The sequence below is a fragment of the Abramis brama genome (assembly GCF_963993115.1).
Source record: "Abramis brama genome assembly, chromosome: 13".
In the NCBI taxonomy this organism is placed as follows: domain Eukaryota; kingdom Metazoa; phylum Chordata; class Actinopteri; order Cypriniformes; family Leuciscidae; genus Abramis; species Abramis brama.
This window is the reverse complement of record NC_139975.1, coordinates 2,961,737-2,985,260: the sequence shown is the minus strand read 5'-3', so window position 1 is coordinate 2,985,260 and position 23,524 is coordinate 2,961,737. Positions and strand designations below refer to the sequence as shown.

At 36.9% G+C, this 23,524-nt stretch overlaps 1 protein-coding gene across 3 annotated transcripts in view; it reads right to left on the bottom strand.

The window, feature by feature from the left end:
- The window catches only part of LOC311094890 (interferon regulatory factor 2-like), a 29,119-nt gene extending 5,887 nt beyond the window's left edge, over positions 1–23,232 (bottom strand). Inside the window, exons 1-8 of one of the 3 annotated variants that reach the window (XM_084133092.1) lie at positions 23,034–23,232; positions 21,540–21,632; positions 21,279–21,378; positions 17,262–17,435; positions 14,228–14,265; positions 14,016–14,109; positions 11,206–11,349; positions 5,147–5,190 (exon numbers count right to left, since the gene is read on the bottom strand). In XM_084133092.1, the coding sequence (XP_083989218.1) occupies positions 5,147–5,190; positions 11,206–11,349; positions 14,016–14,109; positions 14,228–14,265; positions 17,262–17,435; positions 21,279–21,378; positions 21,540–21,626 (681 nt within the window). In that variant the 5' untranslated portion in view covers positions 21,627–21,632; positions 23,034–23,232. Of the gene's footprint in view, positions 1–5,146; positions 5,191–11,205; positions 11,350–14,015; positions 14,110–14,227; positions 14,266–17,261; positions 17,436–21,278; positions 21,379–21,539; positions 21,633–22,763 lie in introns of all 3 variants that reach the window. The other 2 variants (XM_084133091.1, XM_084133093.1) reach the window with 2 other exon arrangements.
- Positions 23,233–23,524: the final 292 nt, after the last annotated feature.

Genomic DNA, 23,524 nt, shown 5'->3' with positions numbered 1-23,524 from the left:
TAGTCAATGTGAGCTTTTTGTTTTTCCTAGGCATTTTTTTTTTTTTTTTTTTTTTTGCATAGTGAAATAAAACCTGTAGTTTTATAAAAACAAATTAAACTTGTAGGGAAAAAAAGTATTTTTTATTTTTATTTTTTTTTATTTTGCAATTCTGAGAGAAAAAAAAAGTAATTTTTTTTTTTTTTTTATATTTTATTCAAACAAATAAAACAAATAAAACTTGTAGGGGAAAAAGTATTTAAAAAATAAATAAATTTGTAATTATATTTTATTCAAACAAACTTCCCTTTGGATTTTAATTTAAAAAATAAAAGAAAATCTCAGAATTGCATGTTTATAACACGCAATTCTGACTTTATATCATGCAATTCAGAGAAATAAAGTCAGAATTGTGAGATAAAAAGTCACAATTATCTTTTAAAATGTTTTATTCTGTGGCGTAAACAAGTTTATGTAGCTCTAGTTCGCCTTTTTTGCCCAATAATATCAGATAAATACCTTAACCAGGTTTAATATTTTGTTCTAAGCTCATATTTAAAAAAAAAATCTTCATATTTTAACGGTTTAAACAAACTTATAGGATCAATAAAAACAAATATCCTTTTACTTTTACCCACTACTGTATATTTAATGTACACGTAATTAATGATTTTTTTAATGCATTCACAATGCAAAACATTGCAAAGTTATGTTATGCATAAAATGCACTTTTACAAAAAAAGTTTTTGCAAAATATACAAGGGTTTTCTGCATCATCTTTCTATCCTTAACCTAAAAAGGCTTACAGTTAAAATGCTTGTAAGCACCAAAATAGATTTATATAGTAAGGCACAGTTGATTTATATAGATGTGGCACGCTTCTACAAGACTAATTATAAAACATTACACTGAGGAAATGACCCCTGAGACTAGTTTACTCAAAACCAGCTGTGCCATCGCTCGCTCAGAGCATCAGTGTCACGGACTGAGCGTGAACGAGTGCTTAGATTAGTCCGACAAATTCCAGTAATCTTACTATTGAGCAAACAGTTGAACAAGCACTGACGGCGCTTTAAATGAAACCCTCAAACAGTGAACACTTGCTTCAAAACCCCTTTCACAGACTCGACAGACACAAACGTCCTCTATGCACATATGCAAATGCTAATGTGTGGCATGAGTTGCTGTGTATTCAGAACAAGAGGGCGATAGAGCTTTCTTTAAAGGATAATTCTGGTATTTAGCACTTTGAGTCTCTTTTCTGGTTTGTTTTGGATGAACTAGAGTGGTGGACACAGGAATGTTGACGATGGGTCCTGTCCATACCTGTCAAGTTTTGGATTTGAAAATAAGGGAAATTTTCCGGCACCCACCGCGAGCAGTCCCACCACCCAAGCCAAGCTCCAGTAGGCTATCCCTTACATTTTAAGACAGGTGTACAAGAAAGCTAAAATCACCACTTGTCAACCACTTGTAAACTACAATTTAGAAGTTAAGTGCACTGAAATACCATTCATAAAATCATAATAATGTATTTTAATTATAAGATAATTACATGTGTATTTTTTTTGTAGATCATCATATAGCCTAATGTGTTTCCCAAAATTTTTTGTTGGTGGAGCTTGGTATCTCTAGGGGGGTCCGGGGGCATGGTCCCCCGCAAGAAAATTTTGTAAATTTTAAAGATAAATTCATTAATCTGGTGCACTTTGAGTCACCCGAATCCACTGTTAAAAATACATAATCCACCCGCAAACCGCCTATATTCTTTGATTTAGATATCTGCATCTGATCATCACATTACAATTATTAAAATTCTCAGTGTTAAGCATGATAATATGGTAACATATCACACTGAAGTAGGCTGATTTAAAATGAACATTTATTTAAAATAATAGTTTTTCTTTTGGCAAAATTACATATTTCCTTAATAGCCTAAACAGAGGCTTTACTCCCTTCAAGCTTAAATTGTCAATGTTTCATTACATCACTGTTTGAAAACACTCAGAATAATTTTTTGTACCTTTATAAAGGGCATTTTCCCCTAATTTTATTAAATGTATGCTCCATGTTTCATTTTAAATTCTTAAATTTGATAAATATATTCAATTAAAATAATTAGACACTAGGCTGTTACCAATAAAATTAAATAATTTACATTGAAAAATTATAACTGTTTTAAATTAGATTATTTTAAATATTTTTGAATATACAAATAAGGAATGTTGAAAAGAATGATACTTTATGAAACTAGCGTTTTGTCATTCAGCGTTGACACTTGCTTGAGAAGTTGAAGTCGTTCTCGATCTCCGTTGCTTCTAGCCACGGTGGTTAAAAATGGTACGGTCCACAATAGGGGTGTCTGAAATCGCTTTACATTAAAATGTTCCTACAGTGAAAATAGGAGTTGACTTGTATTGTAACTGTAATTATATTTTTTCACAATATTAGAAAAATTATCTGCTACGGGCATGCACGAACATGTCCTTAAAACAACCCTTAACGTTCATTTTCAAAACTGTGCAACTCACCGAGTGGTTAGTGGTGTTCGTTGATGATTAAAACAAATATATCGGCGCAATGTATGATTTCAATCCGTGTTATTTGCTATAGTGGAACTATTTTTTCAGATAACTCACAACCGCGTATAAACTTCCGCTGGATATTTGAGTCTGAAGCGCAGTAATATCAACGAGCAATGAGTCCTCCAACAGAAATCAATGGGATTTTACAAAATGCAAAATAAAACACGACAGAAACTGTATTTCGCTACGCTACTTGTTTTTAATCATCAACGAACACCACTAACCACTCGGTGAGTTGCACAGTTTTGAAAACGAACGTTAAGGGTTGTTTTAAGGACGGATGCCTGTAGCCGCCACTCTGAAGCGGTCAAAGGCGACTCTACACGAGTCAAAGAGTCGAGACAGGACCCATCGTCAACATTCCTGAGTCCACCACTCTAGTTCATCCAAAACAAACCAGAAAAGAGACTCAAAGTGCTAAACACTGGAATTATGCTTTAAATGTCTGTGCCGTCAAACCGATAAGCTACAAACATGCAGACACTGATGATGATTCTCCTCAAACTGTTGCATTTACAGAAGTTAAACTGAAAGACACAGAAGCGTGAGGTTTACATGATAGTGCCTCTAGTGGCCATGCTGAGAATGCAGCACGCATTTACGCTTGAGTATTTTAAAGTAGTAGTTCACACAAGAATTAAAATCTCCTGATAGTTTATTCTCCCCCACGTCATCTAAGATGTTCATGTCTTTCTTTCTTCAGTCGAACAGAAATGAAGGTTTTTGAGGAAATCGTTCCAGGATGTTTCTCATATAGTGTCTTCAATGGGGTCCAACGGGTCGAAGGTCCAGATGTGAGTTTCAGTGCAGCTTCAAAGTCTCGACACGATCCAGCCGAGGAATAAGAGTCTCATCTAGACAAACCAGCGGACATTTATAACAAAATATAAACTTTTAACCACAAATGCTCATCTTGCACGTCCACGACTTCACGTTTTTATGTAATCATGTTGAAAGGTCAGGCGGTACATAGAGCAAAAAACTCATTTTCTCCTCCAACTTTAAAATCGTCCGATATCGTTGTTTTACCTTTTATTTATTTGTAAATGCCGTTTGTCTTAGTCTTTGCACGTTTGCTTTATAAGGTCTGTACTTTCTCCTACGTCACGCTTGACCTTTCAACCTGGGGCCGGTTTCACAAAGCTATTTTAGACCGGTCTATAGTGTTAGACGAGTCTATAATTCACTCATAGACTAGGCTAATGCAAGTTAGACTGTTTCACAAAAATAAAGACTGACTTAATTTAGACCAAAAACATTAGACACCTCTTACCCCCGGGCTAACTGAGGTCTAAGACTCTGTTACCTTGGCAACCAGCAGTAACAATCAGTTACATTACAGACAGCCAAAAGAAAAGGGAAATGCTCATAATTTAAACATTTCTTCTTGTTACTACATTCTCCGCTAAATTTCCCAAGTAAAATGCCCTTGTATCTGTTATACTCCTCCAACAAACACATATTCTCCGCTGGGGTAAACTGCACTGAGCGGCTGAATGCGCTTACTCGATCCGCCATGTTTTTTGTTTTGAAAAGTGTCTTATTTTACCCAGAATGCATTGCAGTGTAGTCCTACTTAAGACAGTCAGAGTCTTCAGTGCTTTGTGCAACGGTCTATCTGAAGTCTGACTATCTACTATATCTAAGCCATAGTCAAAGTCTATCTTTGTGAAACCGGCCCCTGATTACGTAATGTGTGGCGCATCACAGCTAGTGCAAGACCAGCATTAGTGGTTAAAAGTATATAAAAGTTTATATTTTGTTATAAATGTCCGCTGGTTTGTCTAGATGAGACTCTTATTCCTCGGCTGGATCGTGTCGAGACTTTGAAGCTGCACTGAAACTCACATCTGGACCTTCGACCCGTTGGACCCCATTGAAGACACTATATGGAGAAACATCCTGGAGTGTTTTCCTCAAAAACCTTCATTTCTGTTCGACTGAAGAAAGAAAGACATGAACATCTTAGATGACGTGGGGGAGAATAAATTATCAGGAAATGTTTATTCTGAAGTGAACGACTCCTTTAAGGAATAATGGAAAAATTATTTATCCATGCACATTATTTTTAATTCATGTCTCGTAATCTTGAATGAGAACTTCCTCTCACAGCATCTGTTCTCTTCTCTGATGATGTGGGCGGGGCAACCTGTCACCCACATGAGATCAGCCAATAGCAAACCACAACCATCCAATCAATTCCACACAGACAAAATCAAGCCCCGCCCACATTCGTTCTTGTTCCAGAAGCGTTTCACTCGGATATACGACACAATAGATCACAACTACCAACTTCAAATCAAACGTCGTAGTGTGTTTTAGGCTTTAATCACAATTCAGTTCTTCACAAGCCCTGAAGCTGTTGCATTAAACCAACAAACATGTTCACAAAAGGATTCTAGGAATCGCTTGTACACACCCATTAAAAGCACTCATCGAAGAAAGAAAGAAATTAAAAGAAAGGTTATTTATTTTGGCCACTATCACTCAGCAATTCCACAAGCAAAAAAAAAAAAAAAGGTATTCTGTGTCTAAATCTGAGAATTTTTAATTTATTTTTTAAATAGTTTTTTTGCACATACCTCTTTGGAGTCTTCCTCGCTGGCGCTGTCTGTATCGCTCTCTCCTGGAAGACAAAAGAAAAGAAATCAGACTGATTTATCCGGGATTTCCTGACTGACAGGTTATCGGATGTGGGTGGATAAAACAAAGCATGGGGAAAAAATACTCAACTGTTTATAAATCATGGATATTTAACCCTTACAGGTTTGAAAAGTTTAACTGATTACTGACTGCCAGTGTTTCTGAACTCCTGAAACGCCTCCATTGTAGTCTTGAGTTTCTTCCAGGAACGAACACGCCACAATATTCCTCATTATAATAATTAATGCGCAGAATAAAGGGGCGGGGCCTGGTTGAGTTAGTTAGTAGTGTGTTAAACTGGAGGTTATGGGAAGGGGCGGGACATTTCCCATACACACTCGAAGCGCTCGACCAATCACAACACACTGATCCAGCCGACCAATCAGAGCACAGTGTGCTTTTCAGAAGGAGGAGCTTCATAGAGACAGGAAGTAAACAGAGCGTTACTGACAGACTGGGAAGAGAGGAGCCGCAACAATGGAGGATATGAGGAAAATAATCAACATTCAAGCAGGAAAACCTGTTCTAGTAGAGCAGGATAAATAACAACATCAAGACTTTGTAAAAGGGTGTAAGTGTTGTGGAGATACTGGACAATAAAATCATAAATACCAGAAGAAAGTCTGGCATTGTGTTTGTGTTGACCATAAATATCTCAACACTTGAGCAAGACGTAAAACCATTCGCTTTGAGCCCCAGGCACATCTGAGAAAGAAAAAAATAGGACTGTTGATTGGAAAACACGGAACAACAGGACATGAGTCAACATTCCCGTCCGTGTGCAAACACACTGACTAGAGATACTGTACGGTAAACTTCACGCCACTAAAACAAGTTTATCACAAGCCAAGCCCCACATTTCCATCAATGCTAAAGAGTTCATCTCACATTCAACACGGTCAAAACACTGCAGATAAAGGACATAATAAAGTGTTTTACAACGACTCTAGGAAGTCATTTGCATTCCTTACTTGTAACTAGATCCCATGGGGATAAACTGCAACACTTATAGAAGGAAGTGCTGTGATCGTAAGCTTGGATCTAGTAGTGTTGTGGTCTTGGATCAGCAGCGAGTTTCTGTGCCAGAGTCGGAAAGAGTGTGTTAAATAATAGGTATAACTCTTACTATTACTCATTTACAGTTAGAGACTGACTAACCAAGAGTATTAAAGTCACCATGACATCAAAAAAATGTAATGTTTTTATGGAATATTGCTGTATTTGTAATAAATGATTTATCAGTGCACATCATTATTGCTTTAATAATCTTGAATGAGAATAAGTTCCTCTCGCATCTCTTCTCTTCTCTGATGATGTGGGCGGGGCAACCTGTCAATCACATGAGATCAGCCAATAGCAAACCACAACCATCCAATCAAATCTAAATTAAATCTGTTCATCATATAAAGTGATCGAGTCTCTTCAGGAAATTTGGACTAAACCGGTCAATTCATATGGATTAGTTTTACAATCTCTTTACGAACGTTTTGAAGCGTCAAAGTTATTGGTTGGGTATAGATTGAATTTTAATGATTCAGATTGCCATTTCGATTCTAATAAGGTAAAAAAAAACATTTAGTCTTATTGCAAAACATGTAACTGTAGCCGAATACCATGAAAAAAACAACAACTAGCCGAACTAATATAAATATCAAGCATTAAAGACATTCAGTAATTTAAAACAGAACAAATAGAAAATTAGCAAATCGCAACAAATAGACACAACTGAACAAAGATATAATTTTTAAGGTTTTTAAGTATTCAGGAACAGAAACTGTAATCAAATGTAAAACAACATTGCACTTTATAAATAAAATATACATTATAAATATAGTTAGAAAAGTGATTCGGTCAAGAACGAGTGAATTTTCTCTGTCTTGTGTTGTTTGATTAGTGTTATTATAGAGACGGCAGGAATATTAGTGCTGTCTCTTTAAGAGTTTCCCAGTATAGTTACACACACACACACACACACACACACACACACGCAGCGCAGACAACCAGTCTCTCGCATTTGAAAAGACATATTTTAAAGCTCACAAAAGGAATCGATAAGAAGAGTTGAAATTTTTATTTCATAACAAGTATCCGATTCCACAATTGAACTTTCTTTCTTTCTAACTAATCTTTCTTTCTTTCTTTCTAATTAATCTTTCTTTCTTCTCTTTCTTTCTTTCTTTCTCTTTCTTTCTTTTCTTTTTTTCTTTCTAACTAATCTTTCTTTTCTTTCTTTCTAACTAATCTTTCTTTCTTTCTTTCTTTCTTTCTTTCTTTCTTACTAATCTTTCTTTCTTCTCTTTCTGTCTTTCTAACTAATCTTTCTTTCTTCTCTTTCTTTCTTTCTTTTTTTCTTTTCTTTTTTTCTTTCTAACTAATCTTTCTTTTCTTTCTAACTAATCTTTCTTTTCTTTCTTTCTTTCTAACTAATCTTTTTCTTTCTAACTAATCTTTCTTTCTTTCTAACTAATCTTTCTTTCTTTCTTTCTTTCTTTCTTTCTTTCTAACTAATCGTTCTTTATTTATTTCTAACTAATATTTTCTTTCTTTCTAACTAATCTTTCTTTCTAACTAATATTTTCTTTCTTTCTAACTAATCTTTCTTTCTAACTAATATTTATTTATTTATTTATTTCTAACTAATCTTTATTTATTTATTTCTAACTAATCTTTCTTTCTAACTAATCTTTCTTTCTTTCTAACTAATCTTTATTTATTTATTTCTAACTAATCTTTCTTTCTAACTAATCTTTCTTTCTTTCTAACTAATCTTTATTTATTTATTTCTAACTAATCTTTCTTTCTAACTAATCTTTCTTTCTAACTAATCTTTCTTTCTAACTAATCTTTCTTTCTCTCTAACCCTTAACCCTCCTCAAAGTGGTAGTTGCGTAGCTGTCAATGGAGGGACAGAAATCTCTCAGATTTAATCAGAAAGATATCCATTTGTGTTTGAAGATGAACGAAAGTCTTACGGGTTTGGAACGATATGAGGGCGAGTAAATAATGACAGAATTTTCATTTTTGGGTGAATTAACCCTTTAAACACTTTAGTGCATCACACATCGCAATGCAGAAAATACAGGAACACGAAGAACACCTTTGCAACTGCATTGCACAAGCAAATACCACTCATTAGCAATCGAACTGAATTAACTTGCAAATCTCGTCCATTATAGCATGGAGTGTCTAACTGGACTCAGACTTCTATAACATAATGAATGAGGAGCACATGCAGGTGAGAGAGTGAATGTGTTCTCGCCTCAGCGTTATATATTAACTCTGTTACAGTGCAGAAGTACGGCTGGCGTGACACAGACGCGTGTCCTTGAGACGAGGGCCTGATCTCTAATGGACATTGAACAACACGACCAACACACACGGCCAGCACACATCTCAACGCCTCAAAGCATGATTCAAGATGAGAGCCGAGTGGTTTAAGAGTGCATTTTGCATTTAAAATTAAAACATTTTTCTCTAACAAGGACTGCAAAAAAATATAGTGAAAATATATAAACATTGTTAAAATACAGATACATTTACTTGAGAAACAATATTAAAAATTTAATGTTTTAAAACAAGACAAAATATCTGCCAATGGGGTCAAAATAAACTTCAAAATTCAAAGGGAAAAGAAGATTTTTTTTTCTGACCCCATTGGCAGATATTTTGTCAAATCTATCAAAAATTTTTTCATAAAACAAGACTAAACATGTAATTTTGTTTCTCTAGTAAATGCATCTTGATTTAGGAATTTTACTGAGTAAGAATGAAGTACTAAAAAAAAAAAAGTATCTACTTTGCAATAAATGATTTGCTTCCTTATTATTTCTGTCTTGTTTTCCAGAACAAATATCTAAACGTTCTTAAATCAAGATATATTTACTTGTACAATTTAAAAGTACAGTGACCTAAGATATTAAGTCTTGTTTTCTGAAATATGTATTAAAATAAAGTTAGTTTATGCCTTAAAACAAAAACAAATATCTGAAAATTAACTTTTAAGCAAACTCAATTTATTTATTTTCTTCCCAAGTAAATGTAAGCAGCAAGCAGACTTTGGGACAAAAGGAGAACTAAAACGAGGATCAATATCAGCGTGGCGTTTTCGAGATGCCGAGAGCTAGCGTCCGCGGCTAACTTCCACTTGACAGAGACGCGCAAATGTAGAGGTGAGCTAATGTACATAAAACTAACCAATGTTATACAGCTCAACATGATGAAATGTTAGAATATGATCAGTATGTTATGCTAATGTTGATCTCGCTCACTGCTAGTCTCATACAGACAAACTAACACACAGAATAACATTATAACTTTAACACACTCAAATGCAGTTTAGTGTGATAGTGTAGAGCGAGTGAAACAGCGCTGCGTTCCCTCACAAGTGTCATTCGTCTAATAAACTGCCCTGTGTGAGTGTTATTCAGCACTAGCGGGTAAGTTAGTTCGGTAGAATGAAATGTCCTCGTTCCTTTATATCCGCGGGACTCGCGTGTGGCGCTGAGATCTGTCTCTCATTAGCACTCGCGCCGCTTCATTCCACAGTCATGTTAAACACATCAGTGTATTCACTCATCCATAAACATTATTAGATCCATCGGCATGACGACAAGAGCCATAATTCCGCTTATGCGTCATCAACCGGCGCCTTTGTTATTGAAAGAGGTTAGCGACCCCTAGCTAGCGGCGATAAAAATTACATATTGTAGCTTTAATAACTTTTTAATATCACGCACGTCCCATTTTGCGAAAGTCCCCTAACATGATTTTACTGATTTGTACGTTAAGTTTGGGCTTTACAGGAAGAGTGACAGTGAAACTTGTTTAATAATCGTTGGAAGCCAAAAAATCAAAATCAATTGCGATTAAACGCACACAAGATCAAATCTATCGCCGGTGTCGGTGTCCACAGGCCACAGAGCAAACAAGGATTGGAAATTCCTATTGATTAAAAAGAGGAGCTACTTCAGGGAATGGTGAGGAGAACAGGATTGTGTCATCAGGCCAAGTTCAAACACACACCAGTTCGATGTGTGGAAATGTCCAAAATTAAACCATCAAAATTCGAAAAGCTGTACGGCTCTGAAGGCCGTGCTGGATTAATATGAATATAGTCAAGGCTAAATTATGGAAGCTTGTTTCCACTATGGAATAAAAACATAAAAAAGGTAAAACTGAGATTCATCTCACAATTCTGACTTTTTTTCTCTGAATTCTGAGATATAAACTCGCAACTGCAAGTTATAAAGTCAGAATTGTGAGTTTATATCTAAGAATTGTGACTTAATGTTTCATAATTCAAAATAAATATCACCATTTTTTTGTAATTTTTAATTTTTTTTCTCAGAATTGCAACTTTTCATCTTGCAACTGCGACTTTATTTCTCAGAATTGCGACTTTATATCTCACAACTTGAAATTGCCCAAAAAAGTCAGAATTGCATGATATAAACTCAGTTCTGAGGGAAAAAAAATCAGAATAAAACAACTTTATATTTAGCAATTTTCGCAATGGGACTTTAGAACTTACAATTGTGGGGGAAAAAAGTCAGAATTGTGGAATATAAATTTGCAATTGCGAAAAAAAAGTCAGAATTGCAGAATATGAATTCGGAATTGCAAGTTTATATCTCGCAATTGCGACTTTATTTCTCAGAATTGTGACTTTATTTCTCAGAATTGTGACTGTATCTCGCAACTTACAATTGCAACAATTACATATACAATTGTATATCTCGCAATATAAACTTTATAACTTGCAATTGCGGAAAAAAAGTCAAAATTGAACGTTTATATTTTGACTTTTAACTTACAATTGATGGAAAAAGTCTGAATTGTGAGTTATACATTTGAGAGGTTAAACTCGCAATTGCAAGTTTATATCTCTCAATTCTGAGAAAAATAGTCAGAATTGAGAGATAAAAAGTTGCTTTTTAATATTCCGTGGCAGAAACAAGCTTCCATGCTAAAGGGATGCGAGTGTATGCGTCCAACCAACCTCCAAACGAGGAGACGGGGGAGATCTGTAGGGGGTAGTGGCTGGAGGTCACGGCCTGATCCTCGTTTTCCGTCACCACCTCGATGGTCTGACACACGTCAGGAAGATCGTTGATGATCAGGTGGTCGTCCCGCCCATCAGCTTCTGAGGAACGAGAAGAGGGAAGAGAGAGTGAATATGGAGAACAGTGAAGTGGGAAGTGAGCGTGTTCCTTAAAGGGGGGCATATCTGTGTGATATTTCATTTTTCATGAAGCTGAACTCTCTTTCCCATGACTCCATAATGAAATTGCAGTGGAAACCAGGTTAAAAACAAATTAACCAGCTCAAAGGCTTTTGTAAATGAATTACGTTGCTTTTGGTTTTTGCTTTGCCAATTCAATGTGTATCACAAACCTCATATCAATGCTGACTAACAAAACAAACACACACTAAACTCACCTTTTACCCTAATAGTGTGCATTACTGAGTCTGAAGGCGAACAGAGGACGTGAATAAACACAGAAACAAGGAGATCTGGATAAACAGGTTCGTGACAGAATGATAGGTGTCTCATGATCATATCCCATCCTCAATGTTAAAGGACAAATCTGGCGAAAATCTGTCATGAAAATGTTCAGGTCATATTACAAAAAAAAAAAAAAAAAAAAAAATATTTTATATATATATATATATATATATATATATATTTTTTTTTTTTTTTGCATAAATAGCATATGCATTTATGTGTAATTTGCTGTACTGAATATAATTCATGTTGATTTTAATTTAACTAAAATACATTTTTGTTAACTGAAATAAAGCTGAAATAATAAAATATTAATATTTGTTGAATATTACGAAAACGAAAAATTGTTGGCTTGGCAAATGAAGTGAAATATGTTTATGTTGAAGCACTAGATTTATTAAGTGGAAATATGTAAAAATTACAAGTAACTAAAATTTAAATAATGTTGAAATAATGACAAAAGCACATGACAGGAAATGACAAAAAATAAATAAACTGAAATTAACATGAAAACTAAAAAACTACAAATATTCAAAATATTAATAAAATGATTATAAAACTAAAATAACATTGGTCTGGATAATTTACATTAATGAAAATTTATAAAATTTTAATATGGGAATTTGGTGGGGAAAAAACAAGTCAAAATAATCTTAAAATATGTTTTTTAAAAACATAATATAAATGCCCTTTTTTCCTTTGATTATGGGGTGAAATATGAGCCGAGCATTGACCAATAACATCAGCCATTCAGACAATTTCAATACTAAAGGCAAATCAGAAGCTCTTTAATAATGCAAACCGCCGCCATTGTGAGACAGTTTATGTTTATGAACACGGCTGCTTTTATTCGACAGCTCAGACTCAGTGCCATAGGAAGTTCACGTCTACGAGGTGTTTGATTTTGGAGAAAAGCGAGAGAAAGTCCCACAGATGTGAAGTGATGCATGTGTCTTATAATGTATGTGAACCAGGACAGGAGAGGCACTGCAAACTCAAGAGAAGCCTGAAGCATTCTGGGTATTTGCAACAAGTGACTGAACAAAATGCTGTTGTGTTTTCAAGGACCGTTTCATATTCTCTCAAACCACAAGTCATGCTTTTTTTTTTAAAGAGACACCTAAAATAACCCTGAGAGAGAACACATTTAACAGACCTATCTGTATCAGTAATAATACATTTTAATAAAATATTTTAAATTATATTTGATACATGTATTTAATAAATATATCAAAAGTTATTATTGTTATTATTATTATGAGAAATAAAAATAAAATAAATACACATCAAGCCATTTAAATGTTTTGTTTTAAGATTCTCTTGAAAATGAAAATGGTTATATTATATTATATTATATTATATTATATTATATTATATTATATTATATTATATTATATTATATTATTGTTTTGTTTTATTAAAATAGCCCTAAAACTGAACACTTTTGAATGGCTTAATGTGTATGTATTATTATTATTATTATTATTATTATTATTATGTAAATAACAATTCTTTGTATTTTCGTATAAAATATTTTTTAAATATTTAGAGATTATTATTTTCATAATAATAATAATAATTATAACAACAAAATATGTGGGGGAAAAAAGATACTAAAATAAAATAAAATGCATCAAGCAATTCACAAGTATTTCAGGGGTATTTTAAGTTTCTTTCTTTAAAAAGCATGACTTTTAACACTGACTTGAACAGCGATTGGATAGTTCACCCAAATATTTAAATTCTGTCATCATTTACTCTCCCTCATGTAGTTTCTTTCTTCTGCTAAACACAAAAGAAGATATTTCGAAGAATGTCAGTAACCAAATGGTTTCTGGTCCTCATTGACTTCCATAGTATTTGTTTTCCTACTATAGAAGTCAATGGGGTCCAACAACTGTTTGATTCCCAACATTCTTCAAAATATCTTCTTTTGTGTTCATTAGAAGAATGAAACTCATTCAGGTTTGGAACAACATGATGGCGAGTAAATGATAACAGAATTTGCATTTTTGTGTGAACTATCCCTTTAAGTAAAACAGTAATTTGGTTGAATTAGTGTCGATAAGTCCTGTTTTTCGTCAAAATGGTGTCATTTATCGGTCGATTCAACATTAGAGAATCAACACCTGGTTGTGTAGAAAAGTGTGAACATCTTTAAATCTGAACACCTAAAATGTGAAATGAGTGTGGAGATAAAAACCAGATACAGTTTCTTGCCGTCCTGTAGAGAACCGGTTCCACCTGAATTACGTCACATGACCGTGGCACAGGTGTGCAGGGTGGATCAGGATATTCTGTACCTGTGCTATAGTAATCCTCCTCCTGCTTGACTGTCACTGGGGACGAGCCGTTGCTGTTTTCCCAACTGGAAGCCTCAGGACACGATCGCACCGCCTGTGGTTAACACACACACACACACACACATCTGTGTCGATTCATCTAATAACCTTTATCATTTCAGCTTTTCTGACTGCACACACAACGACACACACCCAAAAGTGAGAGTCCATACCTTTATCTTTTCTTCTTTTTCAGCTGCTCGCTTCTTTCCTTTGAGAAACACAGACACACACATCTAGATCAATGCATGCAAATCAAGAAACCTGTCAAGAACATTTCAACATATGATGTGCTTTTTCACCCCAAAATCAAATAGGAAATTATCAAATTTAATTATATTTTTTCATATATTATTGAAATTATATTTGCTTTTTATAATTATATGATAATGAAGCCATTTTAGGGCCATTAAGATGTTTAAATAACTAAATTCTATATAAATTCTAGTAAATTATATATTTATACCAGTATTACTATGATGCAAACGTTTCATTATTGTTTTTTTTATGTTTAATTCTCATTATCCTCATTAGATTCTCATTAATAATGTTTTAATTTAAATCAACATAAAGCGGTACAACAAATATATACACATAAATTATTACACAATTATTACACAATTACATTTTTAAATTTTTAGGGTTTTGCTGTAAAGCTTTGCTGTACTAAAGGCACAGCTAAATGTGACATTAATAACAATTAATAATGGGTTTTGAATAAATGCTGTTCTTTTTAACTTTTTATTCATCAATGAATCCTGAAAAAGTGTCACGGGTTATAAAAAATATATTAAGCTGCTGTTTCCAACATTGATAATAAATCAGGTTATGATAATGATTTCTGAAGGATCATGTGACACTGAAGACTGGAGTAATGATGCTGAAAATTCAGCTTTGCATCACATAAATAAATTATATTTTTAAGGATATTAGAATAGAAAAACATTATTTAAAAGTGTAATAATATTTCACAATAGTACTGTTTTTTGTATTTTCGATCAAATATATGCAAGCTTGAAGAGCATAAGAGACTTCTTTCAAAAATATTAAAAATAGTAATGTTTCCAAACTTTCAACCGGTACTATATGTGTATATATATATAATGTTTGCATTACAGAAATGATAAGTTGAAGAAAAATGCATTATATTGTCCTGGAAATAATGTAGAAAAATGTATTTATTTATTTCTAAAAATAATTGGGGGTGAAATATGACATGAACATATTTTCTTCTCAGCTTTTGTGAAACACATCAGTAACAGTTACTTGGGCAGACTAAGTGGGATCATACCAGAATTATTATAGTTAACTAACATGAAACCATGAAAAAAGTGTCACTTGAAATAAATTTTAACAAATAAATTAAAATGTTAAAAAAAATTATAAAAAAAATAAGCTAGTTGCAACATTTCTTATTTTCATGTAGTTTAAGTTCTACTAAAATAACTAAACTGAAATAATAATTAATAAAAACTTTAAATGTATTGTTTAAAAACAAACAACAAAAATACCAAAACTTTAACTAAAATGAAAATGAAAACAGAAAATATATAAATAAATATAAGGCAAAATACTGATAAAAACAAGAGTATCTCAGTGAAATACCACTCTTGGGTTTGATCAAACAAACAGGTCATGCTTTGATCACAGAAATGGCTTTAAATTCCACATCATCATGTCCAGGCATGTCAGAATAAAATGAAGGTGCGTCTCTGTGATGAAGTGAGTTGCAGTGTTTACATGGACCCTAATAATGCCATTGTAACCGGACTAGTAGCACAGTCAGAATAAATAAAAATAATCACATGTAACCGCATAAATCAGAATGAATTGGTCAAATCAACAGTCCATCTTTCGGACTCTTATTCCGCAGCACGGCACAACGGGTCTTGTGTTTCCTTATCAGGACCCGAAATAGATAAATATAAAGTCTGCTCTTTAAAATAAAGAAAAGAGTATAAAGAGAGAAAGGAGAATAGTTAGCGCAAATGGCAGGATTCGTGCACTGTGTACATGTAAAAAAATCAATTCTGATTTAAAGCTTGTGACACACGCACACATAAACCCGATCACTTTCTTTAGCGGTCATGTAAACACTATGTTTGGATTCATCAATCGTATTGAAACAATGTAAACGTGTCCATGTAAACGTTGCTAGTGCCAGTATGGATGTGTTATAGAGGTGGGAATCTTCAGTCACCTCACGATCCGATCCGATCCGATTCCGATTCTGGGAGTCACGATCCGATTCCAGAACGATTCTTTATTCTTTACCCCCCCCCCCCCATTAATTCATTAGTTTACATAAGTAATTAAGTAGTCTATTTTTTTATAATTACAAATAAAATAAATAAAACATTAAAACTAATATAACTTCAAACAATATAAATAGCAAATAATAAAGAGAAGCATAGAAACAAATGACAAAGAAACAGAAGAGTGCTTTCAGTATTTAAGATTATCTGAACATTTTCCATTCAAGAACTGTGAGTGATTTATTTTCGTCATACTTTTGTTTTTTACTTTGACATCTTATTAGACTGAGATATCTTAGATATCTATTTAGCTGCATTCACGCTCGGATCTCTTTTTAAATACAAGTAGTAATGTGGTTTGTCCTCACCGTTTAATCCCTTAAGACATAACTTGCTGTGTTTACGTTCATTTTGCACAAGTATATTAAACCACTTACACGGAGCCGCACAGCCGCATGCGCGAGCAGTCAACACAAACAAAGCGCGCATCAGCATTTGAAACTGAAAGCAGCCTTCTGTTAGCGAGGTTCATATTTTAAATATATAAGTCCACTGCATTCCAAACCACATAAACGATGACTTCGTAGAGCATTTTTAAGGAGAATATCGACGCGCGAGACAGCACACTTCAAGTGTAACATCAAACAGAGCGCGCGCGCGTCTCTCACAGCGCATCCTGTACAATGAAGCCTGTGAATGTCCTTATAATTCGTTTCAACCTTTCCGAACTTTATTAAATATTATTTTACTGAAGGTACGTGTGTGGGGAATTGTTAGCAAGCAGAAGACGGGTGTTTCTAAAGCAAACTCTGCGTCATCACACATCTGGTTATAAACTAAGCTCAGAATCGATTCTGAAATTCTCAGAATCGATCCAGAATCGTTGGAGAGAGAATCGCGATGCATCGATGGATCGATTTTTTCTCCCACCACTAATGTGTTATGGACTGACCTCTCTTTGAGTGCCTCTCAGACGCTGACAGCATCTTGTAAACTCTGAAGGCATTTGTTCCCTTTTTGATGCTTTTGTCCTTCACCTCTTCTATGTCAGGCAGGGAGTTCATGGCACAGCGGAAGTTTGCCTTCCATGTTTTGGGGTCCGGTTTGTCACCTGGTTGATATTTACCTAAAGAAATAGCAGTGGAAAACCAGATACACTTATAATATAGAATAACATTTCTTGATCCCGTCAGCTTTTTATATTTGTATTGCCTTTATTAGTTATGAAAATACAGATGTAGAAGAAACTCAAATTATATATTGTATATAAGAATGAGAATATCATATATATATTAGGCCTATATATATATATATATATATATATATATATATATATATATATATATATATATATATATATAGGCCTATATATCATATAGTGTTGGACTCTTTGAATTTGGAAAATAAGTGTCCTCCCAGAACACGCCATCAACCAACTAGTAAAACCCTAGCGTCCTCCCAGAACACCCCATCAACCAACTAGTAAAACCCTAGCGTCCTCCCAGAAAACCCCATCAACCAACTAGTAAAACCCTAGCGTCCTCCCAGAAAACCCCATCAACCAACTAGTAAAACCCTAGCATCCTCCCAGAACACGCCATCAACCAACTAGTAAAACCCTAGCGTCCTCCCAGAACACCCCATCAACCAACTAGTAAAACCCTAGCGTCCTCCCAGAACACCCCATCAACCAACTAGTAAAACCCTAGCATCCTCCCAGAACACGCCATCAACCAACTAGTAAAACCCTAGCATCCCAGAACACCCCATCAACCAACTAGTAAAACCCTAGCATCCTCCCAGAACACCCCATCAACCAGCTAGTAAAACCCTAGCATCCCAGAACACCCCATCAACCAACTAGTTAAACCCTAGCGTCCTCCCAGAACACCCCATCAACCAACTAGTTAAACCCTAGCGTCCTCCCAGAACACCCCATCAACCAGCTAGTAAAACCCTAGCATCCCAGAACACCCCATCAACCAACTAGTTAAACCCTAGCGTCCTCCCAGAACACCCCATCAACCAACTAGTAAAACCCTAGCATCCAGAACACCCCATGAACCAACTAGTAAAACCCTAGCGTCCTCCCAGAACACCCCATCAACCAACTAGTAAAACCCTAGCATCCAGAACACCCCATCAACCAGCTAGTAAAACCCTAGCATCCCAGAACACCCCATCAACCAACTAGTTAAACCCTAGCGTCCTCCCAGAACACCCCATCAACCAACTAGTTAAACCCTAGCGTCCTCCCAGAACACCCAATCAACCAACTAGTTAAACCCTAGCATCCAGAACACCCCATCAACCAGCTAGTAAAACCCTAGCATCCCAGAACACCCCATCAACCAACTAGTAAAACCCTAGCGTCCTCCCAGAACACCCCATCAACCAGCTAGTAAAACCCTAGCATCCTCCCAGAACACCCCATCAACCAACTAGTAAAACCCTAGCGTCCTCCCAGAACACCCCATCAACCAACTAGTAAAACCCTAGCATCCAGAACACCCCATCAACCAACTAGTTAAACCCTAGCGTCCTCCCAGAACACCCCATCAACCAACTAGTTAAACCCTAGCATCCTCCCAGAACACCCCATCAACCAACTAGTTAAACCCTAGCGTCCTCCCAGAACACCCCATCAACCAGCTAGTAAAACCCTAGCGTCCTCCCAGAACACCCCATCAACCAACTAGTAAAACCCTAGCGTCCTCCCAGAACACCCCATCAACCAACTAGTTAAACCCTAGCATCCTCCCAGAAAACCCCATCAACCAGCTAGTAAAACCCTAGCGTCCTCCCAGAAAACCCCATCAACCAGCTAGTAAAACCCTAGCGTCCTCCCAGAACACCCCATCAACCAGCTAGTAAAACCCTAGCGTCCTCCCAGAACACCCCATCAACCAACTAGTAAAACCCTAGCGTCCTCCCAGAACACCCCATCAACCAACTAGTAAAACCCTAGCGTCCTCCCAGAAAACCCCATCAACCAACTAGTAAAACCCTAGCGTCCTCCCAGAAAACCCCATCAACCAACTAGTAAAACCCTAGCGTCCTCCCAGAACACCCCATCAACCAACTAGTAAAACCCTAGCATCCTCCCAGAACACGCCATCAACCAACTAGTAAAACCCTAGCATCCTCCCAGAACACCCCATCAACCAACTAGTAAAACCCTAGCGTCCTCCCAGAACACCCCATCAACCAGCTAGTAAAACCCTAGCATCCCAGAACACCCCATCAACCAACTAGTTAAACCCTAGCGTCCTCCCAGAACACCCCATCAACCAACTAGTTAAACCCTAGCGTCCTCCCAGAACACCCCATCAACCAGCTAGTAAAACCCTAGCATCCCAGAACACCCCATCAACCAACTAGTTAAACCCTAGCGTCCTCCCAGAACACCCCATCAACCAACTAGTAAAACCCTAGCATCCAGAACACCCCATCAACCAACTAGTAAAACCCTAGCGTCCTCCCAGAACACCCCATCAACCAACTAGTAAAACCCTAGCATCCAGAACACCCCATCAACCAGCTAGTAAAACCCTAGCATCCCAGAACACCCCATCAACCAACTAGTTAAACCCTAGCGTCCTCCCAGAACACCCCATCAACCAACTAGTTAAACCCTAGCGTCCTCCCAGAACACCCAATCAACCAACTAGTTAAACCCTAGCATCCAGAACACCCCATCAACCAGCTAGTAAAACCCTAGCATCCCAGAACACCCCATCAACCAACTAGTAAAACCCTAGCGTCCTCCCAGAACACCCCATCAACCAGCTAGTAAAACCCTAGCATCCTCCCAGAACACCCCATCAACCAACTAGTAAAACCCTAGCGTCCTCCCAGAACACCCCATCAACCAACTAGTAAAACCCTAGGATCCAGAACACCCCATCAACCAGCTAGTAAAACCCTAGCATCCCAGAACACCCCATCAACCAACTAGTTAAACCCTAGCGTCCTCCCAGAACACCCCATCAACCAACTAGTTAAACCCTAGCATCCTCCCAGAACACCCCATCAACCAACTAGTTAAACCCTAGCGTCCTCCCAGAACACCCCATCAACCAGCTAGTAAAACCCTAGCGTCCTCCCAGAACACCCCATCAACCAACTAGTAAAACCCTAGCGTCCTCCCAGAACACCCCATCAACCAACTAGTTAAACCCTAGCATCCTCCCAGAACACCCCATCAACCAACTAGTTAAACCCTAGCATCCTCCCAGAAAACCCCATCAACCAGCTAGTAAAACCCTAGCGTCCTCCCAGAAAACCCCATCAACCAGCTAGTAAAACCCTAGCGTCCTCCCAGAACACCCCATCAACCAGCTAGTAAAACCCTAGCGTCCTCCCAGAACACCCCATCAACCAACTAGTAAAACCCTAGCGTCCTCCCAGAACACCCCATCAACCAACTAGTAAAACCCTAGCGTCCTCCCAGAACACGCCATCAACCAACTAGTTAAACCCTAGCATCCTCCCAGAACACCCCATCAACCAACTAGTTAAACCCTAGCATCCTCCCAGAACACCACATCAACCAACTAGTTAAACCCTAGCATCCTCCCAGAACACCCCATCAACCAACTAGTTAAACCCTAGCATCCTCCCAGAACACCCCATCAACCAACTAGTTAAACCCTAGCATCCTCCCAGAACACCCCATCAACCAACTAGTTAAACCCTAGCATCCTCCCAGAAAACCCTAGAAATCCACTAGAAACCCCAGCAAACATTCAAAACTCCCAAACAACCACAATGCAACAGCTTTTGCCAACAACAACAGCTCGTCTTGGCAAATGCAAAACAGCCTCACATCCTCACATTGTGACTGAGTTTTAAACAGGTGAACACACTATTTTGTTCAGAGAATGAGATTTTCACACAAATGTTCTGTCTGTATGTGTGTGTGTTTATGTTCACATGCATATATGTCAGTGTTTCATGCTGACTGCACCTGTGTGTATGGCCCAGTTTCGGAAGAGAGGAGCATCTTTCTCCACGTCCCAGCCGTGTCGCGCAGCATGCATCCATGGAATCTGGAATATTCTCTTCTCCTGCAGGCAAAGAACATGCAAAACATGTCACGGATCAAGACACACCCTGCGTATCTGCACTTTAAAATGACGAAACGCTTCACAGATTATAGCATCGTGCTCATGGCGATTGTAGTTTTCACCAATTAAATGCTATAAAAAGATTAGCACAGTCACAGTACCTTGTTGACCCATTTCAGCCCCGGTATTTTACACGAGTTTATCTGCTCTTCCAACCACGGCCTCATTCGCATTCTCTCTACCGGCATGCTGTCCTAGAGAAGAAGAGAGAGAGAGATAGAGAGAGATCTGGAATTTGTCAAAGTTTGACAGCAACTTTTCCTCCTTCAACAGGTTGTACATTCCTTTATGACTTTCCAGGAAGGAAGATGACAAACTTTAACCCCGTTTCTGAAAACAAACCACCAGGAGAGACCGTCTGAATCACAATTTACTGAAAGTTACAGCAAACTAAATGATTATGAGATGATTGGTTTGGTTTTTGCTCCATGAGTCAGGGCCTGAATGACAACACAAACAGAGGACGCTGAAGTGCCTGTGTGCTTGTGTGTGTGAGAGAGAGAGAGAGAGAGAGAGAGAGAGAGAGAGAGAGGGAGGAGAGAGAGAGAGAGAGAGAGAGAGAGAGAGAGAGAGAGAGAGTTCTTTTTCTAAGAACGAGTGCATGTGGCTAAACCTGTAATATTGATCATGCATGATGACAGACATCAAAACTGCTTGATGCTAGAATGTGCAAATCAAAAGTTACAGATTAACCGATTTGAGCTCATAAAAAGGTTTATAGTTAATCAAAATGAAAACCCACTCTTTAAAATCATCCGTTTGTTGCTTAGACCTTTGAGCTTTTATGGGCCACCATAGACGTAAGAGTGAACAAAGGCATGGAACAACAACATGCATTTCACTGCATGCCAACATGAGAAACAGAATTATGACGCAACAATGTTAAAACACAATCTATTAAACCACACAAAACCATAACTAGGGAAGCATGATGAAATATTGGTCTCATATCAGCTGATGTTAGGGATTTTTTAGCTCACTTGTATTGGATATTTAACTGTTTCTGCCTATATTTAGATTTTTTTGCCATCATCTAGTGCCAACATAAATGGAAAGCATTAGATTATGAGCTCTATTTCTTAAAGAAACCCGTTTTTAACATGTTATGTGAATATCAAGCTATATTTATCAGCTCATCAGACAGAATGTGGATACAGATATTGGTGCACCAGTTCATGACAGACTCTCTCCATTGCAATGCCAATGTTACACCCTGTACTTGCCCATGTAAGTCAATAACAATATCCACAAGTCCATGCAAACTTCTCAACAACATAATTTGATAATAAAACACACGTTATTCATTAGGTCTGCACTGTACTTACTGTCAAAAGACATTGCGGCGTCCAATGTTGCCCAATCATTCTTAACAGTACAATGAATCAGAAGACTTCAACCTCCACAAATAAGTGTGTTAGTGTTGTCAAGTCAACTCAAAAGTGAAAATAAAACATTCCTTGATTCCCATTGGATCCAAACACCCCTTGACTTTCGATTTTACACTCACCCCAGCAACTCTACGTGGCCTACAGCATAAACATGCACTTATATTCATTCGAGCCCCCATAAATACATGCGGAAACGCGATTTATTACCTGCGACGCGTGGAAATCACTCCAGGAATAAAAGCAAATAGTCTGTGAAGAGTCTTGACAATTTGTAGTTCTCGATAACAAAACGAAAAGTCAAATGGGTTTGATTTCGCTCTTCAGATCGAAAGCAAAACAAGTGAAGGAAACAAGCGCTTGGGTGGAAATCCCCAGTGTGCGTGTGTGTGAGTGTGTGTTGTGCGCTTACTTCGTGTTTACAAATCCTACTATGGTGCAGAAGTGTCTCATTAATATTAACGACGTAGCGAGCCGTTCGCGAGCTGATTGGATGGCATATGGAGAGGACGCATATAAGTGGGAGGGAATGATGTCATGGGGAAAGCTTGGCTCATGAATATTAATTACGTAGCGAGACGTTCGCACACCGATTGGCTGAAAAGCAGGCTTGTTTGTAAGTTGGTTTGTTTTACCAAAAATAAACTGGGAAAAATAATAGCACAAATAATAGAAATCGTTTTGTATTACCACACAAGGAA